Source organism: Macaca fascicularis, chromosome 18 (assembly GCF_037993035.2).
Source record: "Macaca fascicularis isolate 582-1 chromosome 18, T2T-MFA8v1.1".
NCBI lineage: Eukaryota > Metazoa > Chordata > Mammalia > Primates > Cercopithecidae > Macaca > Macaca fascicularis.
In genome coordinates, this window is record NC_088392.1 from 901,804 (window position 1) to 928,281 (window position 26,478).

The 26,478-nt window shown below is 44.9% G+C and overlaps 1 protein-coding gene and 1 long non-coding RNA gene across 5 annotated transcripts in view; both read right to left on the reverse strand.

Annotated features, from left to right (window-relative positions):
- Window positions 1–6,358, reverse strand: part of ADNP2 (ADNP homeobox 2) — a 29,669-nt gene extending 23,311 nt beyond the window's left edge. For 2 of the 4 annotated variants that reach the window (XM_045378171.3, XM_045378173.3), the window contains exon 1: window positions 6,148–6,358. Coding sequence is in view for 1 of the 4 variants with exons in the window: in XM_065533575.2 (XP_065389647.1) it covers window positions 526–545 (20 nt within the window). In the remaining 3 variants the exon portion in view is untranslated. Of the gene's footprint in view, window positions 1–525; window positions 5,865–6,143 lie in introns of those variants that run through there. The other 2 variants (XM_045378172.3, XM_065533575.2) reach the window with 2 other exon arrangements.
- A 9,033-nt stretch (window positions 6,359–15,391) lies between these two features.
- Window positions 15,392–26,478, reverse strand: part of LOC107128044 (uncharacterized) — a 28,414-nt gene continuing 17,327 nt past the window's right edge. The window contains exon 7 of the long non-coding RNA XR_010582740.2: window positions 15,392–17,635. This is a non-coding gene — a long non-coding RNA (uncharacterized lncRNA). The remainder of the gene's footprint in view (window positions 17,636–26,478) is intronic.

Sequence of the window (26,478 nt, forward strand, 5' to 3'; positions counted from 1 at the left end):
AAATTAAAATAAATCCTGTGGTACTTGACCAGACTAGGGGTTACTGAAGTGAACTCATGTAGTTATACACCCCAGTAGCAGTAGGCACAACTAGGGCTCAAATCTTAATTCCTAAATACCACTTGCCTTTAAAAAGAACCCTTGGAAAAATGGCTGGAGCATGATAAAGACAAGATGAGCCTAGAATACCCTGTACCAGAATATAAAGAAATTGCTCAATGAGGCATGTCAAAAGAACACAAAAGTAACCAGCTTGAAAGGGCTCCCATAGGTCAGATAAGAGACAATTTGGGCATATATCAAGTAACAGATATAACCTGTGGCAAAGTGAATTTTCCCAACACACAACAATACCTTCCAACCCACATGCTCTTACAATATGGCCCTAACTCTCCTCCCGCAAGTGGGGGCATCTATGCCCCCTCCTCTTGACCTTTGGGCAGAACTTTGTGGCTGCCTTAACCAATAAAGTACGGAGGAAATGCCATGAGAATTCCAAGACTAGATCATAAAAATGCCACGTACCTCTCTCTCAGGATGATCATGCTCAGAATCCAGATACCACGTGTGCAGACAGTGCCAACTAGCCCACAGACACACCACAGAGGAGTTCCACATCAACTGCCAGCACGGAAGCCAAGATGCCTCTGGAGGATTCCAGCCTCTACTGTCAAGTCACCCCCTGCCTTTGAGTCTTCCCAGATGAGGCCCCAGACACTGGGGACCAGAAACAAACCATCTCCCTTCCCTGTCTGAATAGAACTGACCCAGAGAACTGATGAGCTTTTTAAATAAAATGTCTTACTCCACTAAGTTTGGGGTGGTTTGGTATACAGTGATAATCTATATAGTTACATAGACTATACAGTTATAGTCTATACAGTTACATAGACTATATAACTACATAGACTATAACCCACTCGAATATAGTGATTTCCTGATTTTGATGGTTTTGTTATGGATATGTAGGAGAATGCTCTTGTTTAAAGGAAGAAGAGGAGAATGCTCTTGTAGTATTTAGGGTAATGTGGCAACTTTTTTGGCAACTTACTCTCAATTCAGCGAAAAAAATTATTTGTACTATACTTGTAACTTTCCTATAAATCTGCAACTATTCCAAAAAACATTTAAATGTGTAGGCTATAAAAGCTAAAATATGTATTAGTCAAATTCAAGTGGCAAATATTTGGTTATTTAACTTCATTAATAATAATTAAAGAAATGCCATTTAAAATGTCAATTTTTTACTATCAAAATAGTAACTACTAAGACTACTAACATCTGGTGGTAGTAAAAGTAGAAAAATTATAATTTTTATGCTTTTACAGGGTAATCTGGCAATACCCCTCAAGACTTTTTGAGACAGAGTCTTGCTCTTTCACCCAGGCTGGAGTGTAGTGACTTGATTAGAGCTCACTGCAGCCTCAACCTCCCAGGCTCAAGCAATCCTCCTGCCTCAGCCTCCTGAGTAGCTTGGACTACCGGTGTATGCCACCACACCTGGCTAACCTTTTTTATTTTTTGTAGAGACAGGGTCGCCCTATGTTACCCAGGCTGGTCTTGAACTCCTGAGTTCAAGCAGTCCTCCCCCTCAGCCTCTCAAAGTACGGGGATTACAGGCATGAGCCACCATGCCTGACTCTCTCATGATTTTTAAGGACAATTTCTGAGTAAGCAATTCTTCTCCTACATTCCTCTCTTGTATCCCCACCCAAGGAGAGGCTTACTGATCCCTCCTAGGACTCAGCACAGTAACCATATACCAACTCCACTGCACTCAGCTCACCATGCTGCAATTATCTACTTATACATCCATTTCTCCTATTGGGCTACTACTTCAGGGCAGAAATCATGTAAACATATTTGCTTGACAGGGTCCCATCACAGAGCACAGTACATAGCAAATGTTCATTAAATGAACAAAAAATATAAAATAAAACAGGATAAGAACCATAAGATATGCAGAAAGTGCCAGGGAGTTCTGAAGAGGAAATGGCTATGGAAAGCTGGTGCCCAAGAAATACAAGGTGAATAAATTAGCATCAAAAAATTATTGAGGTAAAGGAGGAAAAGTCTGAATTTATTTGGCAAAAGTCAAATCAAAAAGGTAGACTGGAATCAAACTGGGAAAGCAGTGGGAGGCAGAAAGGGTTAACATATAATAAGGAGAAATTTTTGGTGGGTAACAAGCAAGTGCCAAGTTTTTGAGAAGCTGTTTTGGAGTGGCTAGATTTATTTTCAAAGTTATCTATGTGAAAAATGTATCCTGGTCTCAGCAAAAGGAGAGATTTAAGGATCACTAGCATTGTAGAACTGGGAGGATATAAAATTTAAAAATTTTCTTTATAAAATTTTAAGTTTAAAAATTTTCTTTAATAAAATGCACTGATTTGGGTTCTAGCCTTCAAAAGCTTACACTCCCACACAAGAGCTGCCATAACCTCGTTATGCATTTCTAAACACTAAGCTCAAGGTCACTTTCTAGCCCAGACCAGCTTCTTTGGTCAGAGCAAAACTCAACAAAAATTTTGTTAGCTGCTTTCCACGGACTCTACCAGACTTGATTTCATTTCCTCCTTAAAGTTCCACTATCCTCTCTATCCTCTGGGGTTATTCTCCGAAAGCTGGCTGACAGACAATATTGTCTCAAGTAGGGACCATCATCCACATGTATCTGAAACAGAAAAGCTAAATTTACTGCTTCCAAGAAAGTCTCAACTCACACAGCAAGAGCTGATCTGATCACAGGGTTTTGAGAAGCCTGGAGTACAAAGACTTTTAAAAGCAGAGTGGTTGGTGACTGGCCGATTCACATAAGCGTGGTTGTACATACGCGAACCTCAGAAAGGGTTTACTGAAACGAGGCTCTCAGCGACTGGGCAGGGTTCTGGGGTTACTTGTTCAAAGCTTGAGACTAGGGCCAAGGAGTTATCACTGTTTAATTTTTTCCCCTTGAATTTGAAAAATAGGCACTTTTTATTCTCAAATGAAAGTGCTCCCATTCCTTCATCATTGTTATTGTGGCCCTTCTAAACAAAACAAAACACAAGCACACAAATACCTTTTCATTTAAAAAATGGGGGGAAGTTTCCTTTTTTTTTGTTGGTTTTTTTTGTTTGTTTGTTTGTTTGTTTTAGCAGTTTCCTAACAGCTTTAGGGAAACCAACAAAGGATAAAAAATAAAATACAAGTAAACTACAGGTTTCATAACTGTTGCCAACCACTGAGGAAGGGAAGCTGACTTTTACCCATATAAGCTACCACAATTTATTCATTCTTAGATCCATTCTTACAGCATAATTTATCAATCCTAAGATAAAAGATTCCATATAAAATGCCCAGCGGATGAATTAACTAGGAAATAGTTCAATGTTTTCATATTTATAGATCCTCTATGGATACTGTTCTCCACAGATTCTTAGAGCTCAGTAAAATCTGTATTTTCACCACTAGAAAATAGCAAGCTAACCAGGTTGGCCAACTGTTTCTATATCATGCACTAACCTATATATCATGCACTAACATATCAATCTCAAGTCAAAATAAATTGCAATTTCTAAGGTTTGCGGTAGGCATGGAACTACCATAAAATTCCACTGATATGCACAAGAAAATATTATTTCCCAAAAGGGTACATAAAGGATTTCTCTGGGGATTTTTTAGTACAATGATCTCTTAAGGATATTCTATTATAGTAAAAAAATACACTCTAAAAAAAAATGTTGGCCAGGCACGGTGGCTCCCGCCTGTAATCCCAGCACTTTGGGAGGCTGAGGTGGGAGAATCACCTGAGGTCAGGAGTTCGAGACCAGCCCGACCAACATGGGGAAACCCTGTCTCTACTAAAATTACAAAAACATTAGCCGGCATGATGGCGTGCGCCTGTAGTCCCAGCTACTGGGGACGCTGAGACAGGAGAATCGCTTGAACCCGGGAAGCAGAGGTTGCAGTGAGCCAAGATCACACCACTGCACTCCAGCCTGGGTGACAGAGCAAAACCCCGTCTCAAAATAAACAAAAAAAAGTCATTCAAGTAATACAGTAATAAACAATACTTTTTAACGCCACAGAACTTTTTTCAGTTCCTGTGAAATTGCACAAAACGATGGTCACCAAAAAGGATTCTAGAGCTGTGTGCCTGGGTTTACATCAGCTCCACCGTTTATGAGCTGTGTAATCTTCAGGCAATCATTTACTCTCTCCAGGCCTCAGCTGGCTCTTCTGTAAAACAGGGCAAGTATGACCTAATTCACAGAGTAGCTATGAGGATAAATGAGTTAATACATGCAAAATAGCACATAAGCACTGAGTTTGCTATTAATTAACTCCAAAAAACTAAATGAAATGTCCCAACTATTGGAATACAGGGCTTTTTAAAGAACAACTTTAAAAACACAGAATATTTGGATCATATATTCGGCAGATCTGGGTTCAAATCACTGGGAGATACCTGTTTCCACCTATGTAAAACGTTGCCCTAACAGGTCTACGATAGCCAGAGGGTGAAGGGCAGGGCAGAACCCAAGTTTGCAATATGCTGTTGGTGAACTTATGAGGGCAATCATAAATTAACCAACAGCATGTTGCAAACTTGGGTTCAAATTAAAAAGGTGTCTCCCAAATCCCAGAATCTCTTCAGCTAAAAATGTTAGCTTAGCTGTCATTTTCCCCCAGAAACAATGATCAACTCCTTTCAGACATGTCCTAACCCTCACTGTTCCTCCCCTCAACTAGAGGGCCGGTAGGACAACCTCTTGTCTCATCTCCACTCCTGTACTTCCTTTCTTAACACACATCTGTCACTTCCATGTTTAAGGACGACGGGCTCAATGCTGTCTTCAGAGTGAAGTCCTAACTCTAACCGAAATTTAACCGAAATATTAAAACACACTCATACAAGGCCAACTCTCCAGGAACATCTTTAAATAAGTTACACATACATTACCAACTTCCAAACACAGCTGAACATGTACTTTACGCAACTTTTTACACGTGGTCCTCTCTCCCACTAATGCTCCTCACCTCTACAAATGGTACCCAGACTTTTTTGACAAAGGCTCTTTATAAAAAAAAAAAAACCCTTTTTTGACAAAGGCTCTGCGTGGCAGATGCCCACAGTACTCTACAAATATCTGCTGCCCCACTTGCCAATCTGCATTGTCAGTTACCTGCTTACCAGTTTCTCCTCCCCCACCCCACTCCTCCACACCCAGTATATTCTTCAAGATCCCAAGAGGCAGTGATTACCCGTGCAAAGAGAGTAAGTTTTAAGCACTCAGGCAAGTTTTTTTATTCTGCTCAAATAAACTACTTAAAATAATTATTTCTCATTCTGCATCTGCACAATATTTAAAAGGGCAGTTAAAATTTTTAACATTCCAAAGCCAACTGTGATAGAAATTTTGTAAACGGAATCTATTTCAACGCAACCAGCAACGGCTGATGAAAAGTATGTAAAGTCAACATCTGCATATCAATTATTGATATTCGCATCGAAAGCTCAACGGTGAAGAAACAGGGCCCCGTTATCAGCTGTTCTTCAAACCTTTCTAGGGGAAAAAACCTGGGCAGATTTAGGTGTCACTGTCAGCTCCTGCCCTACATTTGCCGTCACTCAAGGCTCCTCCAGGGAGAAGCTTCCAGGAGAACCCGGTCTCGGGGCTGCGGCGGGCGGGCCGGCGGCGGAGCGTTGCTGGGGTCCTCACAGGGGTCGCCACAGCTCCTTGCCCCCTCTCTTCTTCTCCATCCCCGTTCCCTCTCCCTCTACTCCTCGCTCCCTTCACCAGTCCCCCCTCTCTCCCTCGGTCCCCGTCCCCATCTTCCCCCTATTCCTCCTCTCCCCTTTGGTCCCCGTCCACTTCTCCGCCCTCCCGGGGCGGCCCCCGCTCCCACGTGACCGGCGGCGGGCGGGGCGGGCCGCGGGCGCGTCGGGGGTCGACGGGCGCCGTTCGGGCCGCGAACCCGCGCCGTGAGAACGTCCCGGGATTCCCGAGACGGCCACGGGCGGCGCCAGGGCAGGCGGCTGGCGTGGGTGTGGGCTGGGTACCGACGGGGGCGGGGCTCGGAGGGGGCCAGACTGGGACGGGGGCCAGGACCGGGGCAGGGGGCGTCGCCGCGCGGGCCCGCGCTGGGCCGGGCCGTACCTACCACTCGGCCCCCGAGGAGCACCGCGTCTCTGCTGCTGCCTCTCGCAGAGCTGCCGCGTCTTCCGCCGAGCGCAGCCGCGTCCCGTGGGGCCGCCTGCACCCGCCCGCGCCTCCGCCCCGCGCGGCGGGACCCCCGCCTCAGCGCGCGCCCACCCCCGGCGCGACTCGTCCCCTCCTCCCGCGCAGCCAGAAAGAGAAAATGGCGCTCGATTGGCCTCAGGAAGTGACGTTGGCCCTCATTTGCATGTAGGCGCAGCTAGCCAATGGGAGCAGAGTGTGCTTGGGGGCCCCTGGCATTTCCCACAGGGCCCCCGGGGCCCCTGGCCAAAGCTGGACTGGAGGCTCTGGGGTGGCAGTGGGGGGCCCCTGTAGGGCCCCCTGACTCCCTTCTGGCCCAGGGAACTGCCCTGCCAGCTCCTTTCCACATCTGTGCAAACTCTCGTGAGAGTTTGAGTGGGTAATGACGTCACTAAAGGGGTGGGGAGAGTGTGTCATCAACCATGTGACTAATCACGTGGACTCACCACAGCTTTGACTTCATTTGCATGGAATGGGGTGGAGCTAGTGCCAGCTCCAGGAGTGGTGACCCCGCCCACATCTCAGAGCCAATGGGAGCCCAGCTGTGATAATGCTGCCTTGCCATTGGAAGATAGAACTTTGGCTCCCAGAACTGGGACAAGTGTGCCATGATTGACATATCCTGGTGAACCGACTGGCTGGGGTCTCCTGACTTCATCATTCCCGTGGGAAAGTGATCACACCTTTTCTTGAGAATTCTGATTTTTAGATCTACTACAAGTTGTGTGGGGAGAGGGTTAATTGCATACATTTGTATAAACTCTTAACCTAAAAGTTCACTTTTGCAGAGGTTTTTATCAATTGGGTAGCAATAATAATTTATTCCTCAAAATGAGTGGAACATGGAGTAGGGCTTTCAAAATGGCTCTAGGTCTTCGTTCTGTGGAGTCCCCAGGCCTCTGGCGGACGCCCTCGTGCCCCAGAGCACGTGGGAGTAACCACGAGGGCAGCGCAGGCACCTCCCCCAGTGCCCCCAACCTTAACCCTAATTCTGACCCTGCACCTGAACCTCACCCTAGCACTAACCCTGACTCTGACCCAAACTCTCCCCCAGTGTTCCTTCCCCTGACCCTAACTCAGCCGCACCCTCCGTGGCTGTTCCAGGCCTTTCCTTCTTGGCGAAGCCCCCTGCAGGACACGTGCCCATTTAAGCACAAGGCCATGTCTCCTTCCAGAGTGCTGAGCCCCTGCAACCCGCCACCGGCCTCCAGCCCTGAGGCCCACTCCAGCCGCCGCGGGGCAAAGGCTGTGCCCAGGCTGGGCCTTCCGCCCACAGACCTCTCCAGAGCCTCCTTGTCACCATCCACTTGCCCATAATTTCAGCTTTTCCTTCTCAATGGGAGCCTTCTGCTCAGTTTAGCCCAGTGACTAAAAACATAATAGGCACTAAATAAATGTCCATATTCGTTTTAAAATTGTGTTAAATGGTGGGCCGATATGACCTGACCACAATTTGCTTTTTTCCTACGGGAATACAAGTCATAGTTGAAGAAGAGTTTGCCCTTTATGTTTGCTTACGAGTTAAAATTTTATTTTGAGTTACAGTGGTAAATGGATGTGATGTCCCTATATATCCTCCTTGCAAAATTATGGGTGGGATGAAAAGTGTAGTTAAAGTCTGCAGTCTCCCGTTGATCCTCTAGTGACCTCTCATTCTATCATATTTCTCAAAACAGCAGTCCCTGTGTCTGTCTCCTCAGCCCCCTGCATGCCTCTCACCCCCACCCTCACCACTCTGCCGAAACGCCTTGGTCACCAGTGCCCTCCTAACTGTTGAGTCCAAAACAGATTTTAGGCCTCGTCTTTCTCGATCTATCTTCCACTTGTTACTACAGACCAATCCCCCTTTCCTACAGACCTTCCCCACAAACCCACCCCCTACTCCACTACTCCCCAAACGGGCTCTTTAATCTCCAAACTTACGAACTGTTTCCTCATCTTCGCCTGCGTCTCTTCCTGGCCCATCCTTGAACGCGGTGTTCTCTGGGATCCTGCTGGCTTTTTCCTACATGGTGCAGCACATATGCGCCACCTGCTTCCTGTGTGCCAGGCACCGTGCTGGGTATTGGAACTCCCATGCCTCTCATTTTTTTCTGCATTTTCTCCCTTGTTAATTTCGACCACAGATTCAAACCTTGTTATTTCCATTCCAAACCAGTATCTCCACCTCTTCCTACGTTTCAGTTGTATTTTTCTGGCTGCCAAAGGGGGCAGCTCCACTTCAGAGTCCCACAGGCAACTCAGATTCAAAACGTTCAAATCTGAGCCCATCGTTCTCTCCTCAACAGTCACTCCTACAGCAAGCAGCATGTTCCCTGTCTCCAGTTTTCCAACTTTATATCCCAAATATTCGTCAGATCTGTTCCCTCATCTGCAGCCTCACTACCACTGCAGGCATTCAGGTCATCTCCTGCCTGTAACACCTGCACAGGCTCCCACCACCTTACCTCCAGCTTGGTACCTCAGGTACTTTCCCCAGTCAGCCCTTTTAAAGAGTGAATCTGACTGTCCTTCCCTTCTTGCCGCAATCACTCAAAATCCCCCAGGGATCAAGCCCAGCTGGTCAGCATGACACACAAATTCTCCAAAGCTGACCAGTCAGCCCCCAGCCCCATTTTGCTCCTGTAAACACCACATGGTGTTTGTTCATGGGATTCCTGTCCCAACCCCTGAGCTAATTTTCATTCCATTGCCATTCAAGGCTGAACCCTACCGGCCTCTCTCCCAGAAAGATCTCTCTGAACACACACATACACACACACATACACATCAAAATGTGGGAGGTAGTTCTTGACATTCCCAAAACATTCTGTGTCTCCTGCTGCCCTCGCCACCTTGTTTACTGTTATCTGCTCACTGCTTGTCTCTCTACGGGGCGCCAATAGGGACCATGTCTCATTCATCATTGTATCCCTTGTGCCTACATTACTTTAATAAATACAATATCAACATTTTCATAAATATAATAAATTTGATAAATATAAATATAATAAAATTTAAATGTCAAATGATTTTTTTCCCCTTGCATTTTGCTATGAAAATGTTGAATGTACTGAAAAGTTGAAATAATTGTTCAGGGAACACCATCACCTAGCTTTTCCAGTTAACATTTGCTTACTTGTGTTATCACATATGTATTCAAATATTTACCTGTTACTCATTTTTTTTTAAGCAAACATCAGTACACCATCCCTAAACACTTCAGCGTGGATATCTGATGAATACAGTTTAAAACCGCCATCCACAGCGTTCAGATAAAAAAGACTGTCCCTCCCACCACAGAAGGAATGAGCAATATGACCTGGGGACTTGTCAAGATCATTTTCATAGACTCAGGAAAGTGCATGACACTGAAGTCATCAAACCAAAGACACAAGTTGGACCTCAGGACTTATCTACCAGGCAAGTCACAGCTCATGCAGGTTTATTCTGCACACCTACTTCTGAATAACAAGAAGACCACAGACTTGGTGGCAGTAGAAGAGTAGATTCCTCGACTCCGGTTGCTCCGTTAGGTTTGAAAATGAAGATGGCCCATGTGGAAGCTTCCCACGCTCTCAGCTAGGTCCCCCTACAACCAGCATTGGCATTTGTAAGACAGTTGTTCACAACAAAGGGAGCCCCAGAGTTGACTGTGGCAGCCACAGGCACCTTTGTGTGAATTAGAAAAGCAGGGCCTCTGGGTGTGTTGCTGTCCTCCGGGACCTGGCTCGTCAAGATGAAGGTGCCTTGGTATGTTTTCCAGTATCACTTCCTCTGCTTCTGTGCAGACCCAGCCCCACAGCAGGGCACAGACCTATGTGAACAGAGTGAGCTGGATTTCAGCTCCCACTTCCCGCTCCGCTCGCTCCGTGTAAAGCACAAGCATGTACAACTATAGTCAGCAGCCCGACTGGTCCACGCACAGAGACGACTGTGCCCGTGCACATGTACAATCAAAGAAACTGCAGCGTTCATCTAAAACCAGTGAGCCACAGAAGAGGAGAGCTTTGGGAACAACTTACACGTACTCTTTCTCTACTTTGTTTTTTGAGGTTTCTTTTTTCTCTTAGAGACAGGGTCATACTCTTAGAGGCAGGCTGCAGTGACAGGATCATGGCTCATTGCAGCCTCGGCCTCCTGGGCTCAAGGGATCTCCCCACCTCTGCCTCTCAAGTAGCTGGGACTACAGGTGTGCACCACCATGACTGGCTAAGTTCTTCGGTTTTGTTAGAGAAAGGATCTCACTATGTTACCCAGACTGGGCTCATACTCCTGGATTCAAGAATCCTCCCGTCTCAGCTTCAAAGTGCTGGACTGAGAGGCATAAACCACCACACCAGGTTATTTCTCCCCTGTATCCCACATACGCTCTGTGTAGGTCCACCAGGTGCCAAGAATACAGTGCTGGGCAGACTCCATCCCTGCTCTCCTGGAGCTTAAGCTAATGGAGGAGAAAGGCATCCGCGAAATAACTACACAATGAAAATGTACTTATAAACTTTGGTCAATGCTCCTGAGAAAGGAAATCTCCATATATGCCTGTGACCCAGAAGCCTGATGTAGACCCGCAGTCTCGAAGAAGCAGGGTCTGGGATCAGGGGATACGTAAAGCTGTGAGAGGTGGAGAAGAAGAGAGGTCTGCGAGAGGCCCCAAAGAAGGCCTGCGCCTGAGGGAGCCTGGCACAGCCAGACCAGAGCAGCCAAAGTGCAGGCCACAGGAAGAAGAGGATCACAGGGGAGGCCAGGGCCAGGCTAGGAAGCCATTTGGGTTGTATTAAGACCAAGGAGAAGCCAAGGAAGTGGTTTCAGTGGCTGGGTTGATAGGATCAGATTTGCATTTGAAATGTACAGCAGGGCTGTCCTGTGGAGAAAGGAATGTTGATTGAGGAAAGGAAGATGCAGCTTAAGAGGAGGTTGTTGGAGCGGTCTTGGTGAAAGATGATGACAGTTGGGAACTGACATGAGCGTGGCAGCAGTGAAGATGAAAAGCAGTGGCCAGCCTTGAGAGAAAATTTGGAGGGGAGAGAATCTGCAGTTGTTGGCATGGAGAGCTGGAGGCAGCCCTAGAGGGGGCACTTGTTTTTGTGGAGCTTATGGCTTTGGAAATATGCTTGGCTTTCTCTGGTTGGTCCTGAGTTAGAAGTGGAAACAATAAAAGCATGGAAAACTGGCAGTCACTGACTTAGTCCTGGCCATTTTGGGCTGATTGCTGCAGAGGCACAGGTCACAGATCATCTTGTACAGTCAGACCATTTTTCGTTGGCACATTCAGTTTGGTCTCCCTTCCCCTTGTGGTCATTCTCTCACTGGAGAGTTTGGACAGCTCAGGGGAGGCTTGAGATCCAGATCTTCACAGCTTGGAGGATGTCTGGTTGCCTCCATAGGCAATCATTTCATGAGAAATCTTTTCTTTGTGTTGTAGCATCATGGAGATCATCTGATGACAGAGCAGCCGCACAGAAGCACTGCAGACTCTGCAGAGGATGCAACCAACAGCATCATGACCACTAAGACAAAACATGACTAATAGTTCTCATAAGATGCTTCTGAACTGGGAACACCAGTTTCCCATCCCAGAACAAGAGAACAAATCCCATAGGCCATAGGGGATCCCATAGGATCAGCCTTAAAGAGACAAATAGTTTTTCCCTTATGGCATTGTATAGTCTCTTTCACTTTGCCCGTTTCATTCATCCAAGTACAGCGAAGAGTATTAGCAGCACAGATGCCATGACTCGCCAACAAGAAATCTAGAGCAATAGGCTTGTTCGTCACCATGTACACCAGTGAGCTGAGACTGGCCTGTGTTCCATCCAGGGCACAGGAGGTGGTGTTCACACTTCTCACTTCTGCCAGAGTGAGTAGTAATTTTCTCAAAGTCTCCTCTACTTGTATGATTCCCACCTCTGGGAACACTGCTCTGCTTGTTCGTATAAACAATGAGTCAGTAATTTCTCCAGGAATAGTGCCTGAATGATCAGCCGGATTTCCAGCCTTGGTGATTTCTAAAATTAGAGTCTGTATGTACAGACAAGTCTCAGAATTCTATTCCTAAAGTGCATGAGAGGCTGGGGCAAGGTGGCTCATGCCTGTAATCCCAGCACTTTTGGAGGCCAAGGTGGGCAGATCACCTGAGGTCAGGAGTTCAAGACTAGCCCCATCTCTACTAAAAATAAAAAATTTTTTTTAAAAATTATAATTAAAATACAAAAATTAGCTGGGTGTGGTGGCGGCGGATGCCTGTAATCCCAGCTATTGAGGAGGCTGAGGCTGAAGAATCACTTGAAGCTGGGAGGCAGAGGTTGCAATTAGCCAAGATTGTGCCACTGCACTCCAGCCTAGAAGACAGAGCAAGACTCTGTCTCAAAAAATAAATAAATAAATAAAAATAAAAAATAAAGTTCGCCAGGTGTGGTGGCTCACGCCTGTAATCCCAGCACTTTGGGAGGCCAAGGTGGGCAGATCACGAGGTCTGGAGATCGAGACCATCCTGGCTCGAACATGGTGAAACTCCGTCTCTACTAAAAATACAAAAAATTAGCCGGGCATGGTGGCGGGCACCTGTAGTCCCAGCTACTCAGGAGGCTGAGGCAGGAGAATGGCATGAACCTGGGAGGTGGAGCTTGCAGTGAGCCAAGATAGCGCCACTGCACTCCAGCCTGGGTGACAGAGTGAGACTCCATCTCAAAAAATAAATAAATAAAATAAAATAAAGTTCATGAAAGCAATCAGCTCTGGACCCAAAGAAAGTAGCATCCAATAGGGGTGTATGGAGATCCAGGAAAAAAGGGATTTGTCTATGACACTAGCTTGGAACCAAGGTTTTACATTAGCTGGGTTATGCTAATTGGGTCTCTATTGGTATCTTTAAGGTGGCAAATACTGGCCTATCACTCTGTGAAGGTTGTTGAATGCAAATTTAGTTTTAGGTTTTATTGTTCATGTAGATGCAAGTGGAAACGCTATCAGCTGTGATCTGCTATGTCTCATTTAATAAAACTAGAATTGCCTAGAGGTTTTCATCATTGGAATGTGGTGATTGATGGCATGTCCTGTAGTCAGTAAGATTGAGGGCACTGACTACTGTCTGGGATAATCTGAGAATGGTGTTAGACTATTTTCTGATCTAACTATTATCATAAAAAGGGAAGAAAAGAGAAAAAGGGGGTCATTATGAGTGGACAGCAACAAGAGGCCTATAGAGAATTAGAAGAATGATCATAGGCAAAAGATGAAAACTAAAACAAGAATCCGAGTCGTGGTCCACTGTCTTGAGTAGAAACCTTCCACTGTTTGAGCTTGTTCTTTTTTTTTTTTTTTTGAGACGGAGTCTCGCTGTGTCTCCCAGGCTGGAGTGCAGTGGCGTGATCTCGGCTCACTGCAAGCTCCGCCTCCCGGGTTCACGCCATTCTCCCTCCTCAGCCTCCCAAGTAGCTGAGAGTACAGGCGCCCGCCACCACGCCCGGCTAGTTTTTTGTATTTTTAGTAGAGATGGGGTTTCACCATGTTAGCCAGGATAGTCTCGATCTCCTGACCTCGTGATCCACCCGCCTCGGCCTCCCAAAGTGCTGGGATTACAGGCTTGAGCCACCGCGCCCGGCCTTGAGCTTGTTCTAACAGTGGTCTTGAGTCAGTCAGCTTCCTACTTCCTAAGATGGGCTGCTTCTGGGGAATCTCTAAAGCTTGAGGTCTGCTCTTGGAATAGGCTTCCAATTGTGTGGGATTCTGGATTGCTTCTTTAGCAAGTTGTGAAATGTTTGGAGTTTCACTGCTGTGGTTGTTGTAAACGTAGATGGTAAGTCCCTTCCAACAAAATGTAAGAGCAATTTTCTCAGACATCTCTTCTAACAGACAAAATCTCCAGGTTGAAGATCATGAGGAAGCTATTTAGGAAGATGCTGTAAGAAGGGGGCTGTTGAATATTCAACATCACCAGTATTTTGCTCGTCTGGGTGCAGCAGGGCCAGGGCTAGTATCAGAGGTGAAATCCTAAATGCATTACAAGCTGTCTTAGTCCATTCAGGCTGCTATAACAAAATATCAGACTGAGTGGCTTATAAACAACAGAAATTTATTCCTCACAGTTCAGGAGGCTGGGAAGTCCAAGATCAAGGCAGTGATCAGATTCAGTGTCTGGTGAAGTCCTAGTTCATCATAGAAGGCCATCTTCTCACTGTACCTCACATGGTGGAAGAAGTGATGGGTCTCCTCTGGGTCTCTGTTTACAAGGGCACTAACCCCATCTATGAGGGCTTCACCCTCATAACTTACTCACCTCCCAAAGACCCCACTCTTAATAAATCACATTGGGGGTTAGGATTTCAACATATGAGTTTTGGTGAGATGTTCAGTCTATAGCACCAGTTCAGAGGGTAACTGATGTTCCCTCCTGAAGGAGGGATATGGCCAGAAGGGGAGTGGGACTACCTTTGGCCAAAGAAGCTCCAGGGGTTCTGAAAATTTTCCTACCTTTAATTAAGGATGCCGTTGGCTCTCTCGATCTATTCAGAATATGTGGGTAGTGAAGGCAGTGTGGTTTGGGGGTAGGAGGTAACACTTTATAGGATCCTCTTACAATGGCTCCATAGAGTGTGTACCTCGGTCACTTGATGTGAAAGCGGAGATGCTCCAAGGTTGGAAACATGGAAGCAAGCAGCTTTTTAGGAACTGTAAGGGCTGTGGCTTTTTGTTAAGGAAATATTTTAACCCACCCTGAAAATAGACATGCAATAACTAAAACATCCTCAACTCTCAACCGAGGGCAGAAGCAGGTAAAATCCATCTGTATTAACCTGTTTTCGCACTGCCAATAAAGACACACCCGAGACTGGGCAATTTAAAAAAGAAAGAGGTTCAGCTGGACTCACAGTTCCACGTGACCGGGGAGGCCTCACAATCATGGCAGAAGGTGAAAGGCACGTCTCATATGGTGGCAGCAAAAGAGAGTAGAGCCAAGTGAAATGGTTTTCCCCTTATCAAATCATCAGATCTCGTGAGACTTATTCACTACCATGAGAACAGCATGGGGGAAACCGCCCCCATGATTCAATTCTCTCTCACTGGGTCCCTCCCACAACATGTGGGAATTATGGAAGTACAATTCAAGATGAGATTTGGGTGGGGATACAGAGCCAAACCATATCACCATCTGAAGATGCTCATGGGGCTATTGAGATCTTAATCCCTGGCCATGTTCCATCTTTATGGATTTTTCCACAATTATATGGTCGACAGGTCGTAATACATGCCTAAAATAATCTCAACTATCTTTTTAAAGTTCCCCCACCAATATCGATTTAAGAGAGTCACCAATTTGTCTGTACCATGAACTGTAGTTTATTGAGAAATTTAGCCAATATTCATCTGAAATCATCTAGTACCACCAACAGGAAGTGCCAGAGATTATCTGAGTAATGGTACAACCAGGCTTCTTCCACAACAGTGGATATCTTATAACGGCCTCTTTGAATCCCTCCAGGGGTTTATTCTTTAGGGGTTTAGATTAGGATCACAGCCTTTGTTAAAACGGTTTGGCATGAGGACCAAGTATTTCCTTTAGTTTCCATGTTGTCTCTTCTTGCCTAGGCCTCAACCTTATTAATAGAAGGGAAAGGCTTCACCTCTTTAGGAAGTAGGAGTCCAGCTAAAAGCTTCTGAACTTGTCGTCCATTTTGGATGGGGGTCCCAGTAGAAGTGAGAAACCTCCTGTTTCCAAAGCTTCCCACAGTTGTGTGCTGCTCCCAAAGCCCACCTGCTGTCCCTGCGTGCGGCCCCTCTGGACTCTCACTGTCTGACAATCTCTAGTAAGCACAGTGAGCTTGGCCATCAGGGTTGATTTTACCTCGGGAGAGGACGATATCCTTAACAAAGAAGAGAGAGTGGTGATAGCACATCCTACCTGACCACTTCCACTTCACTTTTGATCTATAATCCATCCACAAATAGTATTAGGTCAGGGTTCTCCATCAAGGTCTCCAGTGAACCTAAAAAGTTACAGAAGGCTCCCTGGCTGAGGTAGCACTCCCTTCAGGCTCCCTTTCCTTGGCAGAGGCATGAGAGCAGCAGGATTCAGGGCATTGCAGTGTGAACAGTAAGGGGAGAGGAACAGAACCTCCTAAAAGGCTAATTGGCTGGCTGGGAAGTATGCATTTTCAGACAGCAGCAATGTCTGCATGGAAGCAGGAACAAGGAGGTCAAATGGGGAGACGAGAACTGTGATATGGTTTAGCTCTGTGTCCCCACCCAAATCTCATCTCAAATTGTAATCCTCATGTGTCACGGGAGGAACCTGGTGGGAGGTGATTGGATCACGGGGTGGTTTCCCATGTTGTTCTTGTGATAGTGAGGGAATTCTCACAAGATCTGATGGTTTAAAAGGAGCAGTTTCCACTGAGTTCTCTCTCTCCTGCCACCATATTAGAGGTTCCTTGCTTCTCCTTCACCTTCTGCCATGATTGTAAACTTCCTGAGACCTCCCCAGCCATGTGGAACTGTGAGTCAATTAAACTCATTATAAATCACCAGTCACAGGTAGTATCTTTATAGCAGTGTGAAAATGGACTAATACAAACCGGTTCATCAGAAGCCTCAAAAAGTTTTCAGTGTCAGCTATTGTCCTAAGACAAGGAGAATAAGCCTCTGCACCCAGATCAAGGGTAAAGCGATAGTGAGTCCAGGGTCTTTGATGGTTCCCAGGAAGTTGAGTAAAAACCCCAAGCACTTGCACAGATTGCTCCTGCAAAACCGACCATGGGAATCTTTGCAGTTAGGGATGCCAAGGGAAGGGGCCATTGAAGAGCCTTCTTCAGGTCCCAGAGGCCTGTGCATGTTTATGCTCCCAAAGCAAAGGATCTCTTACTAAGTCCTTAGTCAATTCACAAAAAAAGTGTAGTAATTTTAGAAAAATTTGGCACTTATTGCAGTATCCAATTAAACCTAGAAATCCTCTCAATTGTCATTCTGTGAGAGATCTGGAATAAACTTGGGTAGTCTCCTTAGATAGGGCATGTCCTGAATAATAAACTATGTTTTGGCAAAAAGGTAACGTGTCTTCTGAAACATTATGTCCCTTTTCTACCAAGGCTGAGAGAAAGCCAATAGAATCTTTTTCGCAGGCTTCTTTGTTCTCTGAGAAATGTAGGAAATTATCTATATATAGTATCAGAACCAAATCCATGGAAATTTAGATCTTTTATATTTTGATTTTTTCTTTTTTCTTTTTCTTTCTTTCTTTTTTTTTTTTTTTTTTGAGACAGGGTCTCACTCTGTCACCCTGAGTATTTCAGGCTGGAATGCAGTGATGCAGTCATAGCTCACTGCAGCCTCAACCTCCTGGACTCAAGTGATCCTCCCACCTGAGCCTCCCAAAGTGCTGGAATTACAAGCATGAGTCACTGCACATGGCCATCTTTTAAGTCTTGATTGAAGACCTGCAAAAAATAGGAGGGAGCTTCATTGAGACTCTAAGGCATAACTGCCCAGGTATACTCTTGTCCTACCTAGGTGAGGACGAAGGGTGCTGAATGTCTCTATGCGGGGGCACACTGAAAAAGACAAAGAATCTCTATCATGACGGCAAGTGGCTTCAGGAGGAGTTGACAGCAGGAAGGGGTTTGGGTTAGGAGCCACTGGGAAGCAAGAGATGACAATTTTCTTGATGGCCTTCAGACCTTGAAAAATCGACATCCTCATCCATTTGGTTTCTTTACTGGCAGAACAACAGCATCAAGAGCTAGTGAAGTGCATGAGAAGGCCTTTGGATCCAAGGCCTTCAAAGATTGGGGTCAGCCCTTTGTTTCTGGCTTCAAGGAATATGGGGGAAGTTTAGGTTACAGTGTGGTAGAAGAGTTGTTGGAAAAAGGTAGGGCATCTGGACACAGGGGAGAGGAGGAAGGAGTTGATGGAGGTGTGGAAGGAGAGAAACAGGAGAGGACAAGGGGGAGGAGGAGGGCTAGACACAGGGGGACACGGAGGGCAGGCGGGTGAGGGGCTGTTTGTCAAGTCAGTCTTTAGCATTGGCCAGACAATCTCTTAGCTAAATACTTTTTTATTCACAAATTCATTTGGAGGCCTCTGCATTTAGGCCTGGGGAATCTTATTCATTCTCTTCTATAAAGAATCTCTGAAATGAACAATGTTTTTCGAGCCAAATGTTCCCAGAGTTGCCATTGAAGACCCAAGTCACCCTTGGTGAAGTTTTGCCATTTAGAAAGATCAGCATGAGAATTGGGACCATGAGAAGCATAAGTCTTTCCTGGAAGAGTAGAGGATTCAACCGTGGATGCCCTGCGAGCTGGTGACGGGCGGCAGGCGTGTCATGCCAGTGCACAGTGTGTCTGAGGTCCCCAGCCTGTGGGCCGGCTTCCTCCAAAAACAGACCCAGGACCCGGCACCAGACTCCCACCCCCAAGCAGAAAACCAGAGAGAATGTTCTAAAAGCCAAGTTCTCAGGACAAAACCCCTGGACAGCAGAATCTCGCCCAGTTTCCCTGGTGATCCACAGCCAAGTTTGTGGATGTGAACAAGGGTCCAGTAAGAGCTGCAGACTCGCCTGTCTGTGAGGCTGACCCTTGTGCCCCTCATGCTTCTCCTTACTATGACGAACACCACGTTTAGAAAGCACAGCACTGTGCTCAAGATGCGAAGGAAACCATGGACAAAGAACTAAGGGCAGTTGGGACAATGATGCATGAACTGTAGGGAATACTAATAAATAGATAATAAATATATATAAATAAATATTAATAAATATATAGTTGTGTGTCAAGCACAAACAAGCAAATAAAAGTTCTGAAGCCAAAAATTACAATCACGAAAATGAAAAATTCAACAGAGAGGCACAACAGCAGATTTGATTAAGCAGATGAAAGGATCAGCAAACTTCAATATAGGGCAATTGAAATTATCCAGTCAGAGGAGCAGAAAGAAAACAGAATAAAGAAAAATGAGGCCAGGTGCAGTGGCTCATGCCTTTAATTCCAGCACTTTAGGAGGTCAAGGTCAGATGATCATTTGAGGCCTGGAGTTTGAGACTAGCCAGAGCAACAGAGTGAGGCCCTATCTCTACAAAAAATTAAAAAGTAAATTAGCTGGGCATGGTGGCATGCAGCTATAGTCCTACATATTCAGGAAGCTGAGGTAGGTGGATCACTTGAGCCCAGGAGTTTGAGGTTACAGTGAGCTATGATTGTGCCACTGCACTCCAGCATGGACAACAGAGCAATATCCTGTCTCTACAAAGGAAATAAAAAAATGGGGGCCAGGTATGGTGGCTCACGCCTGTAATCCCAGCACTTTGGGAGGCTGAGGTAGACGAGGTCAGGAGATCAAGACCATCCTGGCTAACACGGTGAAACTCCGTCTCTACTAAAAATACCAAAAATTAGCTGGGCATGGTGGCAGGCACTTGTAGTCCTAGCCCTAGCTACTTGGGAGGCTGAGGCAGGAGAATGCTGTGAACCCAGGAGGTGGAGCTTGCAGTGAGCTGAGATCATGCCACTGCACTCCACCCTGGGCAACAAAGCAAGACTCCATCTCAATAAAAAAAAGGAAAGAGAAAATAATGGCCAAAAAACTTCTCAAATTTGATGAAAGACATGAATCTACATATCCAAGAAGCTCAATGAACTCCAAACAGGATAAACTCAAAGAGATTCACAATGAGACACATTACAATCAAAATACCAAAAGCCAAAGATAACGAGAAAATCTTGAATGCAGCCAGAGAAAAGCAACTTGTAACATACAAGTGATCTTTAATAAGATTAACAGCCAATTTATCACCAGAAACTATGGAGGCCAGAAGCAGTGGGATGATATGTTTTACATTACTGAAAGAAAAAAACCGTCAAGTAGCAATTTTATATCTGGCAAACTATTCTTCAAAAATGAAGTAGAACTTAAGATATTCCCAGACAAACAGAAGCTAACAATTTATCACTAGTAGACCTTAGCTACAAAAAATGCTACAGCAAACACAAGGTCAAACAAAAGAAATCTAGATGGCAACTCAATGTTATGCAAACAAATAAAGATCTCTAGTAAAAGTAAATATGTAAGTAAATATAAAAGCTAGTATTATTGTATTGTTGGATTGTAACTCCAATTATTGTTTCCTATGTGACTCAAAAGACAAATGCATAAAACAATAATTATAAATCCATCTATGCTAATGGTCACACACATATAAATATGTAATTAATGGCAGCAACAATGTAAAGTAGGGGATGAATCTGGATAGGAGTAGAATTAATGTATGCTGTTGAAGCTATGTTTGTATCAATTTAAACTAGATTGGTAAAAATTTAGGATTTAACTCTAATCCTAATAATAACCACAAAGAAAATAACTATATGGAAAAGGAAAAAGGGGGAAATCAAAATTGTTCAAGCACAAAAGGAGGCAATATTGGAGGAATTAAGGAATACAATTAAGGAAATATAGAAAACAAATAGCAAAATGGCAGAAGTAAATTCTTCATTATCAGTAATCACGTTAAATGTAAATGGATTAAATTCACCAATTAAAGGGCAGAGGCCAGCAATATAAATTTTAAAACATGATCCAAGTATATGCTGCCCACAAGAGACTCACTTTACACCCAAGACAAAAGTTAAAAGTGAAATGATGGAAAAAATTCCACATAAAGAGCAACCAAAAGAGCTGGAATGGCTATATAAATATCATAGCAAACAGATTTAAGTAAAAAATAGTTATGAGAGGCCGGGCACGGTGGCTCAAGCCTGTAATCCCAGCACTTTGGGAGGCCGAGATGGGCGGATCACGAGGTCAGGAGATCGAGACCATCCTGGCTAACACGGTGAAACCCCATCTCTGCTAAAAAATACAAAAAAAAAAAACTAGCCGGGCGCGGTGGCGGGCGCCTGTAGTCCCAACTACTTGGGAGGCTGAGGCAGGAGAATGGCGTGAACCCGGGAGGTGGAGCTTGCAGTGAGCTGAGATCCGGCCACTGCACTCCAGCCTGGGCGGCAGAGCCAGACTCTGTCTCAAAAAAAAAAAAATAAATAAATAATTATGAGAAAACATAGGATGTTATACATTGATAAAAGGGCCAAGTCATCAATAAAATATAACAATTATAAATATAAGCATATATGCATCAAACAATGGAGCTCCAAAATATATGAAGCAGACATTGACAGAATTGAAGGGAGAAACAGTTCTACAATAATTAGAAATTTCAATACCCCATTTTCAATAATGAGTGGAATATCTAGACTGACAATCAATAAAAAATAGATTTTAAACACTATAGATGAATTAGACCTAACAGACACATAGAGAATACTCCATCCCACAACAGAACATAAATTATTCTCAAGTACAGACTGACCATTAAGTTCTGAATAAATAATAAATATCTGTTCTTTAGATCAGTTGGCTACTGGTAAAAAATATATATAATGATTCATTTGGGCCTTTGAATCTACATGCTGCCTTTATTTCTAATATTTCTAATGTGCTTTGCACTCAGAATTCAGTATAGTGTCAAGCAGAAACAAGCACTTCCTTGCGTCTACAGTTTCTGCATGTGATTGAAGTCCATGTAGAATGATTGTCAATAAGGAAAAAAACTGTATTTAAACTAAAATTATGCTGTTGCTTTCCCACTTGCTAATTTTTTGATGGAAGTAAATACTGCTCATATGAGAGGTTGGAAAAGTGAGACTTTGATCAGTCCACTGTCTCTACCAATGCTGGCAAGTTTATTATAGAAATTAAATATGGTAATAGAAAAGAAGGTACATTACTTTTACATTGCTCATAAAATTTTTCTACTCTAAAGAGCAAATTCAAATTTTGATATGATTGTCTTTATGCTGAGGCTACATTACTATAAATTAGGTCAGAGTAGGGAAGCAGATTAGAAGATTTAAAATGGGCCAGGTGTGGTGGCTCAACCCTGTAATCCCAGCACTTTGGGAGGCCGAGACGGGCGGATCACGAGGTCAGGAGATCAAGACCATCCTGGCTAACACGGTGAAACCCCATCTCTACTAAAAAATACAAAAAACTAGCTGGGTGAGGTGGCGGGCGCCTGTAGTCCCAGCTACTTGGGAGGCTGAGGCAGGAGAATGGCATGAACCCGGGAGGCAGAGCTTGCAGTGAGCTGAGATCCGGCCACTGCACTCCAGCCTGGGCGACAGAGCAAGACTCCGCCTCAAAAAAAAAAAAAAAAAAGAAGATTTAAAATGGAACAAAATAGAAATTTTCTTTTTCCTTTATTTTCTTTTTATCCCTTTTTATCCCCTCTGCAGTAATCCTTGTTTATTAGCTCCTAATAAATTATGTAATCTTTCAGATAGTTTATATCTGAACATTTCATCCAAATAGTAAAGTGAAACAAAAACCATGCCTTTTATGCTGACTTATTCACCTTTTTCTAATAGAGATTTTGTCACATCTTGTTAAGCATTCAACTCACAATTACTGAGCATCACTGCTCCTTGTTATAGAGAAGGCAGTCAGTGAGAAGGACAGACAAGATAATTCATGCTGACAACAAGCAATAGATGTTTATACTGGATCTTCTAGGAGAAGCAGGATGGGGAGGGGGAAAATATAGGAAAACTTTTCCTAGAGAAGATGAGACCTGACTTGAATCTTGAAAAAGAAATAGGGCTTTAGACCATCAGACTAGAATAAATGCCTTCAAGGCAAAGGGTTAGCATATGTAAAGACAGGTATGCTGCTGTCTACGGCTACACACACACATTCCTTAGAATTGCTGGCAGTTCACTTGCATCTCAAAGAAATGTTATTTTTTCCTTCATTTCATGTGTGCAGAGAAGCTTTAGTTACACATGAAATGAGTTACCTTTCTCCAGAGCTCTTCGTACTCAATCAGGAAGCACTAACTAGGCTTTGCTCTGGAATGCTGGATCAGGGATGCCCACCAGAGAACCACCTGCAGGCTGGGGCAGGAGAAGTGTCAAATTGGGCATGTGCAACAGTAGTCCCTTATGAAGCAGAAGTGGTTTATATGAGTTCTGCAAGGATACTAGTGCTCCCTTCATTAATATGTGAATTAGTCTGTTCTCACATTGCTATAAAGAACTACCTGAAACTGAGTAGTTTATAAAGAAAAAAGTTTAATTGACTCACAGTTCCCCAGGCTGTACAGGAGGCATGGCTGGGGTGGGGGCCTCAGGAAACTTACAATCATGGCAGAAGGCAAAGGGGAAGCAAGCACGTCTTCACATGACAACAGGAGGAAGAGCAAAGAGGGAAACCCTACGCATTTTTAAACAACCAGCTTTCATGAGAACTCACTCACTATCATGAGAATGGCAAGGGGGAAATCTGCCCTCATGATCCAGTCACCGCCCACCAGGTCCCTCCCCTAACACTGGGGATTACAATGTAACATGAAATGTGGGTGGGGACACACAGCCAAACCATATCAATATGTTTCTCCATGCTTTCATAAAGATGGTGCTCAATACTCTCTTAGGAGAACCTAGTGAGAAGATGCTTGAAAGCAGGACTCACTTGATAAATCGACATCATTTATATCTCCTTAAGCCTTTAAATTATTTCCTCTACATTAAATCAAGTTATGGATCTCAACTTCATTTAATGTTGGCCACAAACTACTCCAGCTATATTTTTCTAAAAGAATTCTAATTTGCATGTTTGTAGTCTGTTCTAGAGAGTGAGCGAGGGCCTGACCCATTGCTTTTCCTAAGCAATGGGTGGATGGGAACCCCTACTCCCAGGAGGAGTCCTAGCTCTTTAGGAGCAGTGCTGCCAAGAACAAAGGATGCCAGGCGTATTCATACTTTCTCACATTGCTCTAAAGAAATACCTGAGGCCGGGCACGGTGGCTCAAGCCTATAATCCCAGCACTTTGGGAGGCTGAGACGGGCGGATCACGAGGTCAGGAGATCGAGACCATCCTGGCTAACACGGTGAAACCCCGTCTCTATTAAGAAATACAAAAAACTAGCCGGGCGAGGTGGCGGGCGCCTGTAGTCCCAGCTACTCGGGAGGCTGAGGCCGGAGAATGGCGTGAACCCGGAAGGCGGAGCTTGCAGTGAGCTGAGATCCGGCCACTGCACTCCAGCCTGGGTGACAGAGCGAGACTCCGTCTCAAAAAAAAAAAAAAAAGAAATACCTGAGACTGGATAATTTATAAAGAAAATAAGTTTCATTGCCTCACAGTTCTGCAGGCTGTACAGGAAGCATGATACTGACATTTGCTTGGCTTCTGGGGAGGTCTCAGAAAACTTACAATCATGGTGGAAGGTGAAGGGGGAGCAGGAACGTCTTACAGAGCAGGAGCAAGGGAGAGAGTGAGAGGGGAGGTGCTGTACACTTTTAAACAAGATCTCATGAGAACTCACCATGGTGAGTGCTGAGGGGATGGTGCTAAACCATTCATGAGAAATCCACTCCCATGATCCAATCATCTCCCACTAGTCCTCACCTCCAACACTGGGGATTAAAATTCAACATGAGATTTGGACAGAAACACAGATCCAAACCATATCTCCAGGCCCATCAACTAACGAAGCAAACACAGTCATTCCAGCTACTCACACTAACACATGGAGTCCAGAATATCTGCCAAGAACACCTGTATCAATAAATTCAGCCCAATCTAGCAGTTTTCCTCCTTCTCTAATACCAATAAAATTCATGTTTACACACTTTACTCATGTTTCTACTGATAACTAGGACAAATCATTTTTTTTGTTTTTGTTTTTTGAGACAGGGTCTTGCCCTGTCACCCACGTTGGAGTGCAGTGGCATGATCACGGCTCATTGCAGCCTCGACCTCCCGGGCTCAGGCAATCCTCCTGCCTCAGCCTCCTGAGTAGCTGGAACCACAGGTGTGCACCACCACACTCGACTGATTTTTAAATTACATGTGGAGATGGGATCTATGTTCCTCTGGCTTGTCTTTAATTTCTGGGCCCAAGCAACCTTCCCCCTCAGCCTCCCAAAGTGCTAGGATTATAGGCATGAGCCAATGCACCTGGCCAGGAAAAAATGTTGTGTAAGCCTCTTTCCCCCAGTCAGAGTTTGCATTCATCCCCCTTGGTGTGCAGGGATCTGACTGTGGTGATGGGTCTGGAGGCAGCAAGAGGTTTGGGGTTTGCTTTGAGAACGACCTGCTCTTGCAAGCTAATTGTCTCAATGAGAACATGACAAAGTCTTCCACAAGGGCAGGTTGATCCACTCAGGTGGGAAAAGAGCATTGGCTTCTAACAGCAAAAGGAAGATGATGTGGAATTTGAGGTTCCAGTTTCTCATTTGCACCACAATCCACCCAGTGATTCCCATTCCAACTCTTAGAGCCCTGCTCTTTTCCAATCAATGTTCTAACTTTCCAGTAAAATGCCTAGAAAGGCTGTGATATCAATTTGTGTTGTTTTCCAACACCCAGAAGGATAAAATTGGGTCTGGAACACAAAGAAATGGCTTTCCAGCTTGGGGCCTAGCCTGCTTGCCTTTCACTCCGAATCAGAACAGTTTATGAAAGTTCCACCAGGCCAGGCGCGGTGGCTCAAGCCTGTAATCCCAGCACTTTGGGAGGCCGAGACGGGCGGATCACGAGGTCAGGAGATCGAGACCATCCTGGCTAACACGGTGAAACCCCGTCTCTACTAAAAAAATACAAAAAATTAGCCGGGCGCTGTGGCAGGCGCCTGTAGTCCCAGCTACTCGGGAGGCTGAGGCAGGAGAATGGCGGGAACCCGAGAGGTGGAGCTTGCAGTGAGCTGAGATCACAGCCACTGCACTCCAGCCTGGGGGACAGAGCGAGACTCCGTCTCAAAAAAAAAAAAAAAAGAAAAAAAAAAAAAGAAAGTTTCACTGACCTAGCAGGCATCCTTAGGACTCTGCACACAAGAAATCCATGCCTAGGGATTTTCAGGTAAAGGACATTGAGTCATTTCCCCATCAGCACTTCCAAGGTTCCAGTCTCTCTAGGGCACTTTACTATTTCCATTTTAGGCCCCTTTTCCTGCTCTTATTACTCTCAAAAAAGTTTCTAGGTGGGCATGGTGGCATGCAGCTATAATCCCAGCTACTCAGGAGTCTGAGGTGGGAGGATTGCTTGAGCCCAGGAGTTTGAGGCTGCAGTGAGCCATGATCATGCCACTGTACTCCAGCCTGGGTGAGAGAGCAAAACCCTGTCTCTTTTAAGAGAAAGTAAGAATGTTTCTAGCTTTGAGCTCTCCTTTCTGGCTCCTTCACCTCATTTATGTTCCCATTACCACCTTCTGTTTCCACTCTATGGGGAGTT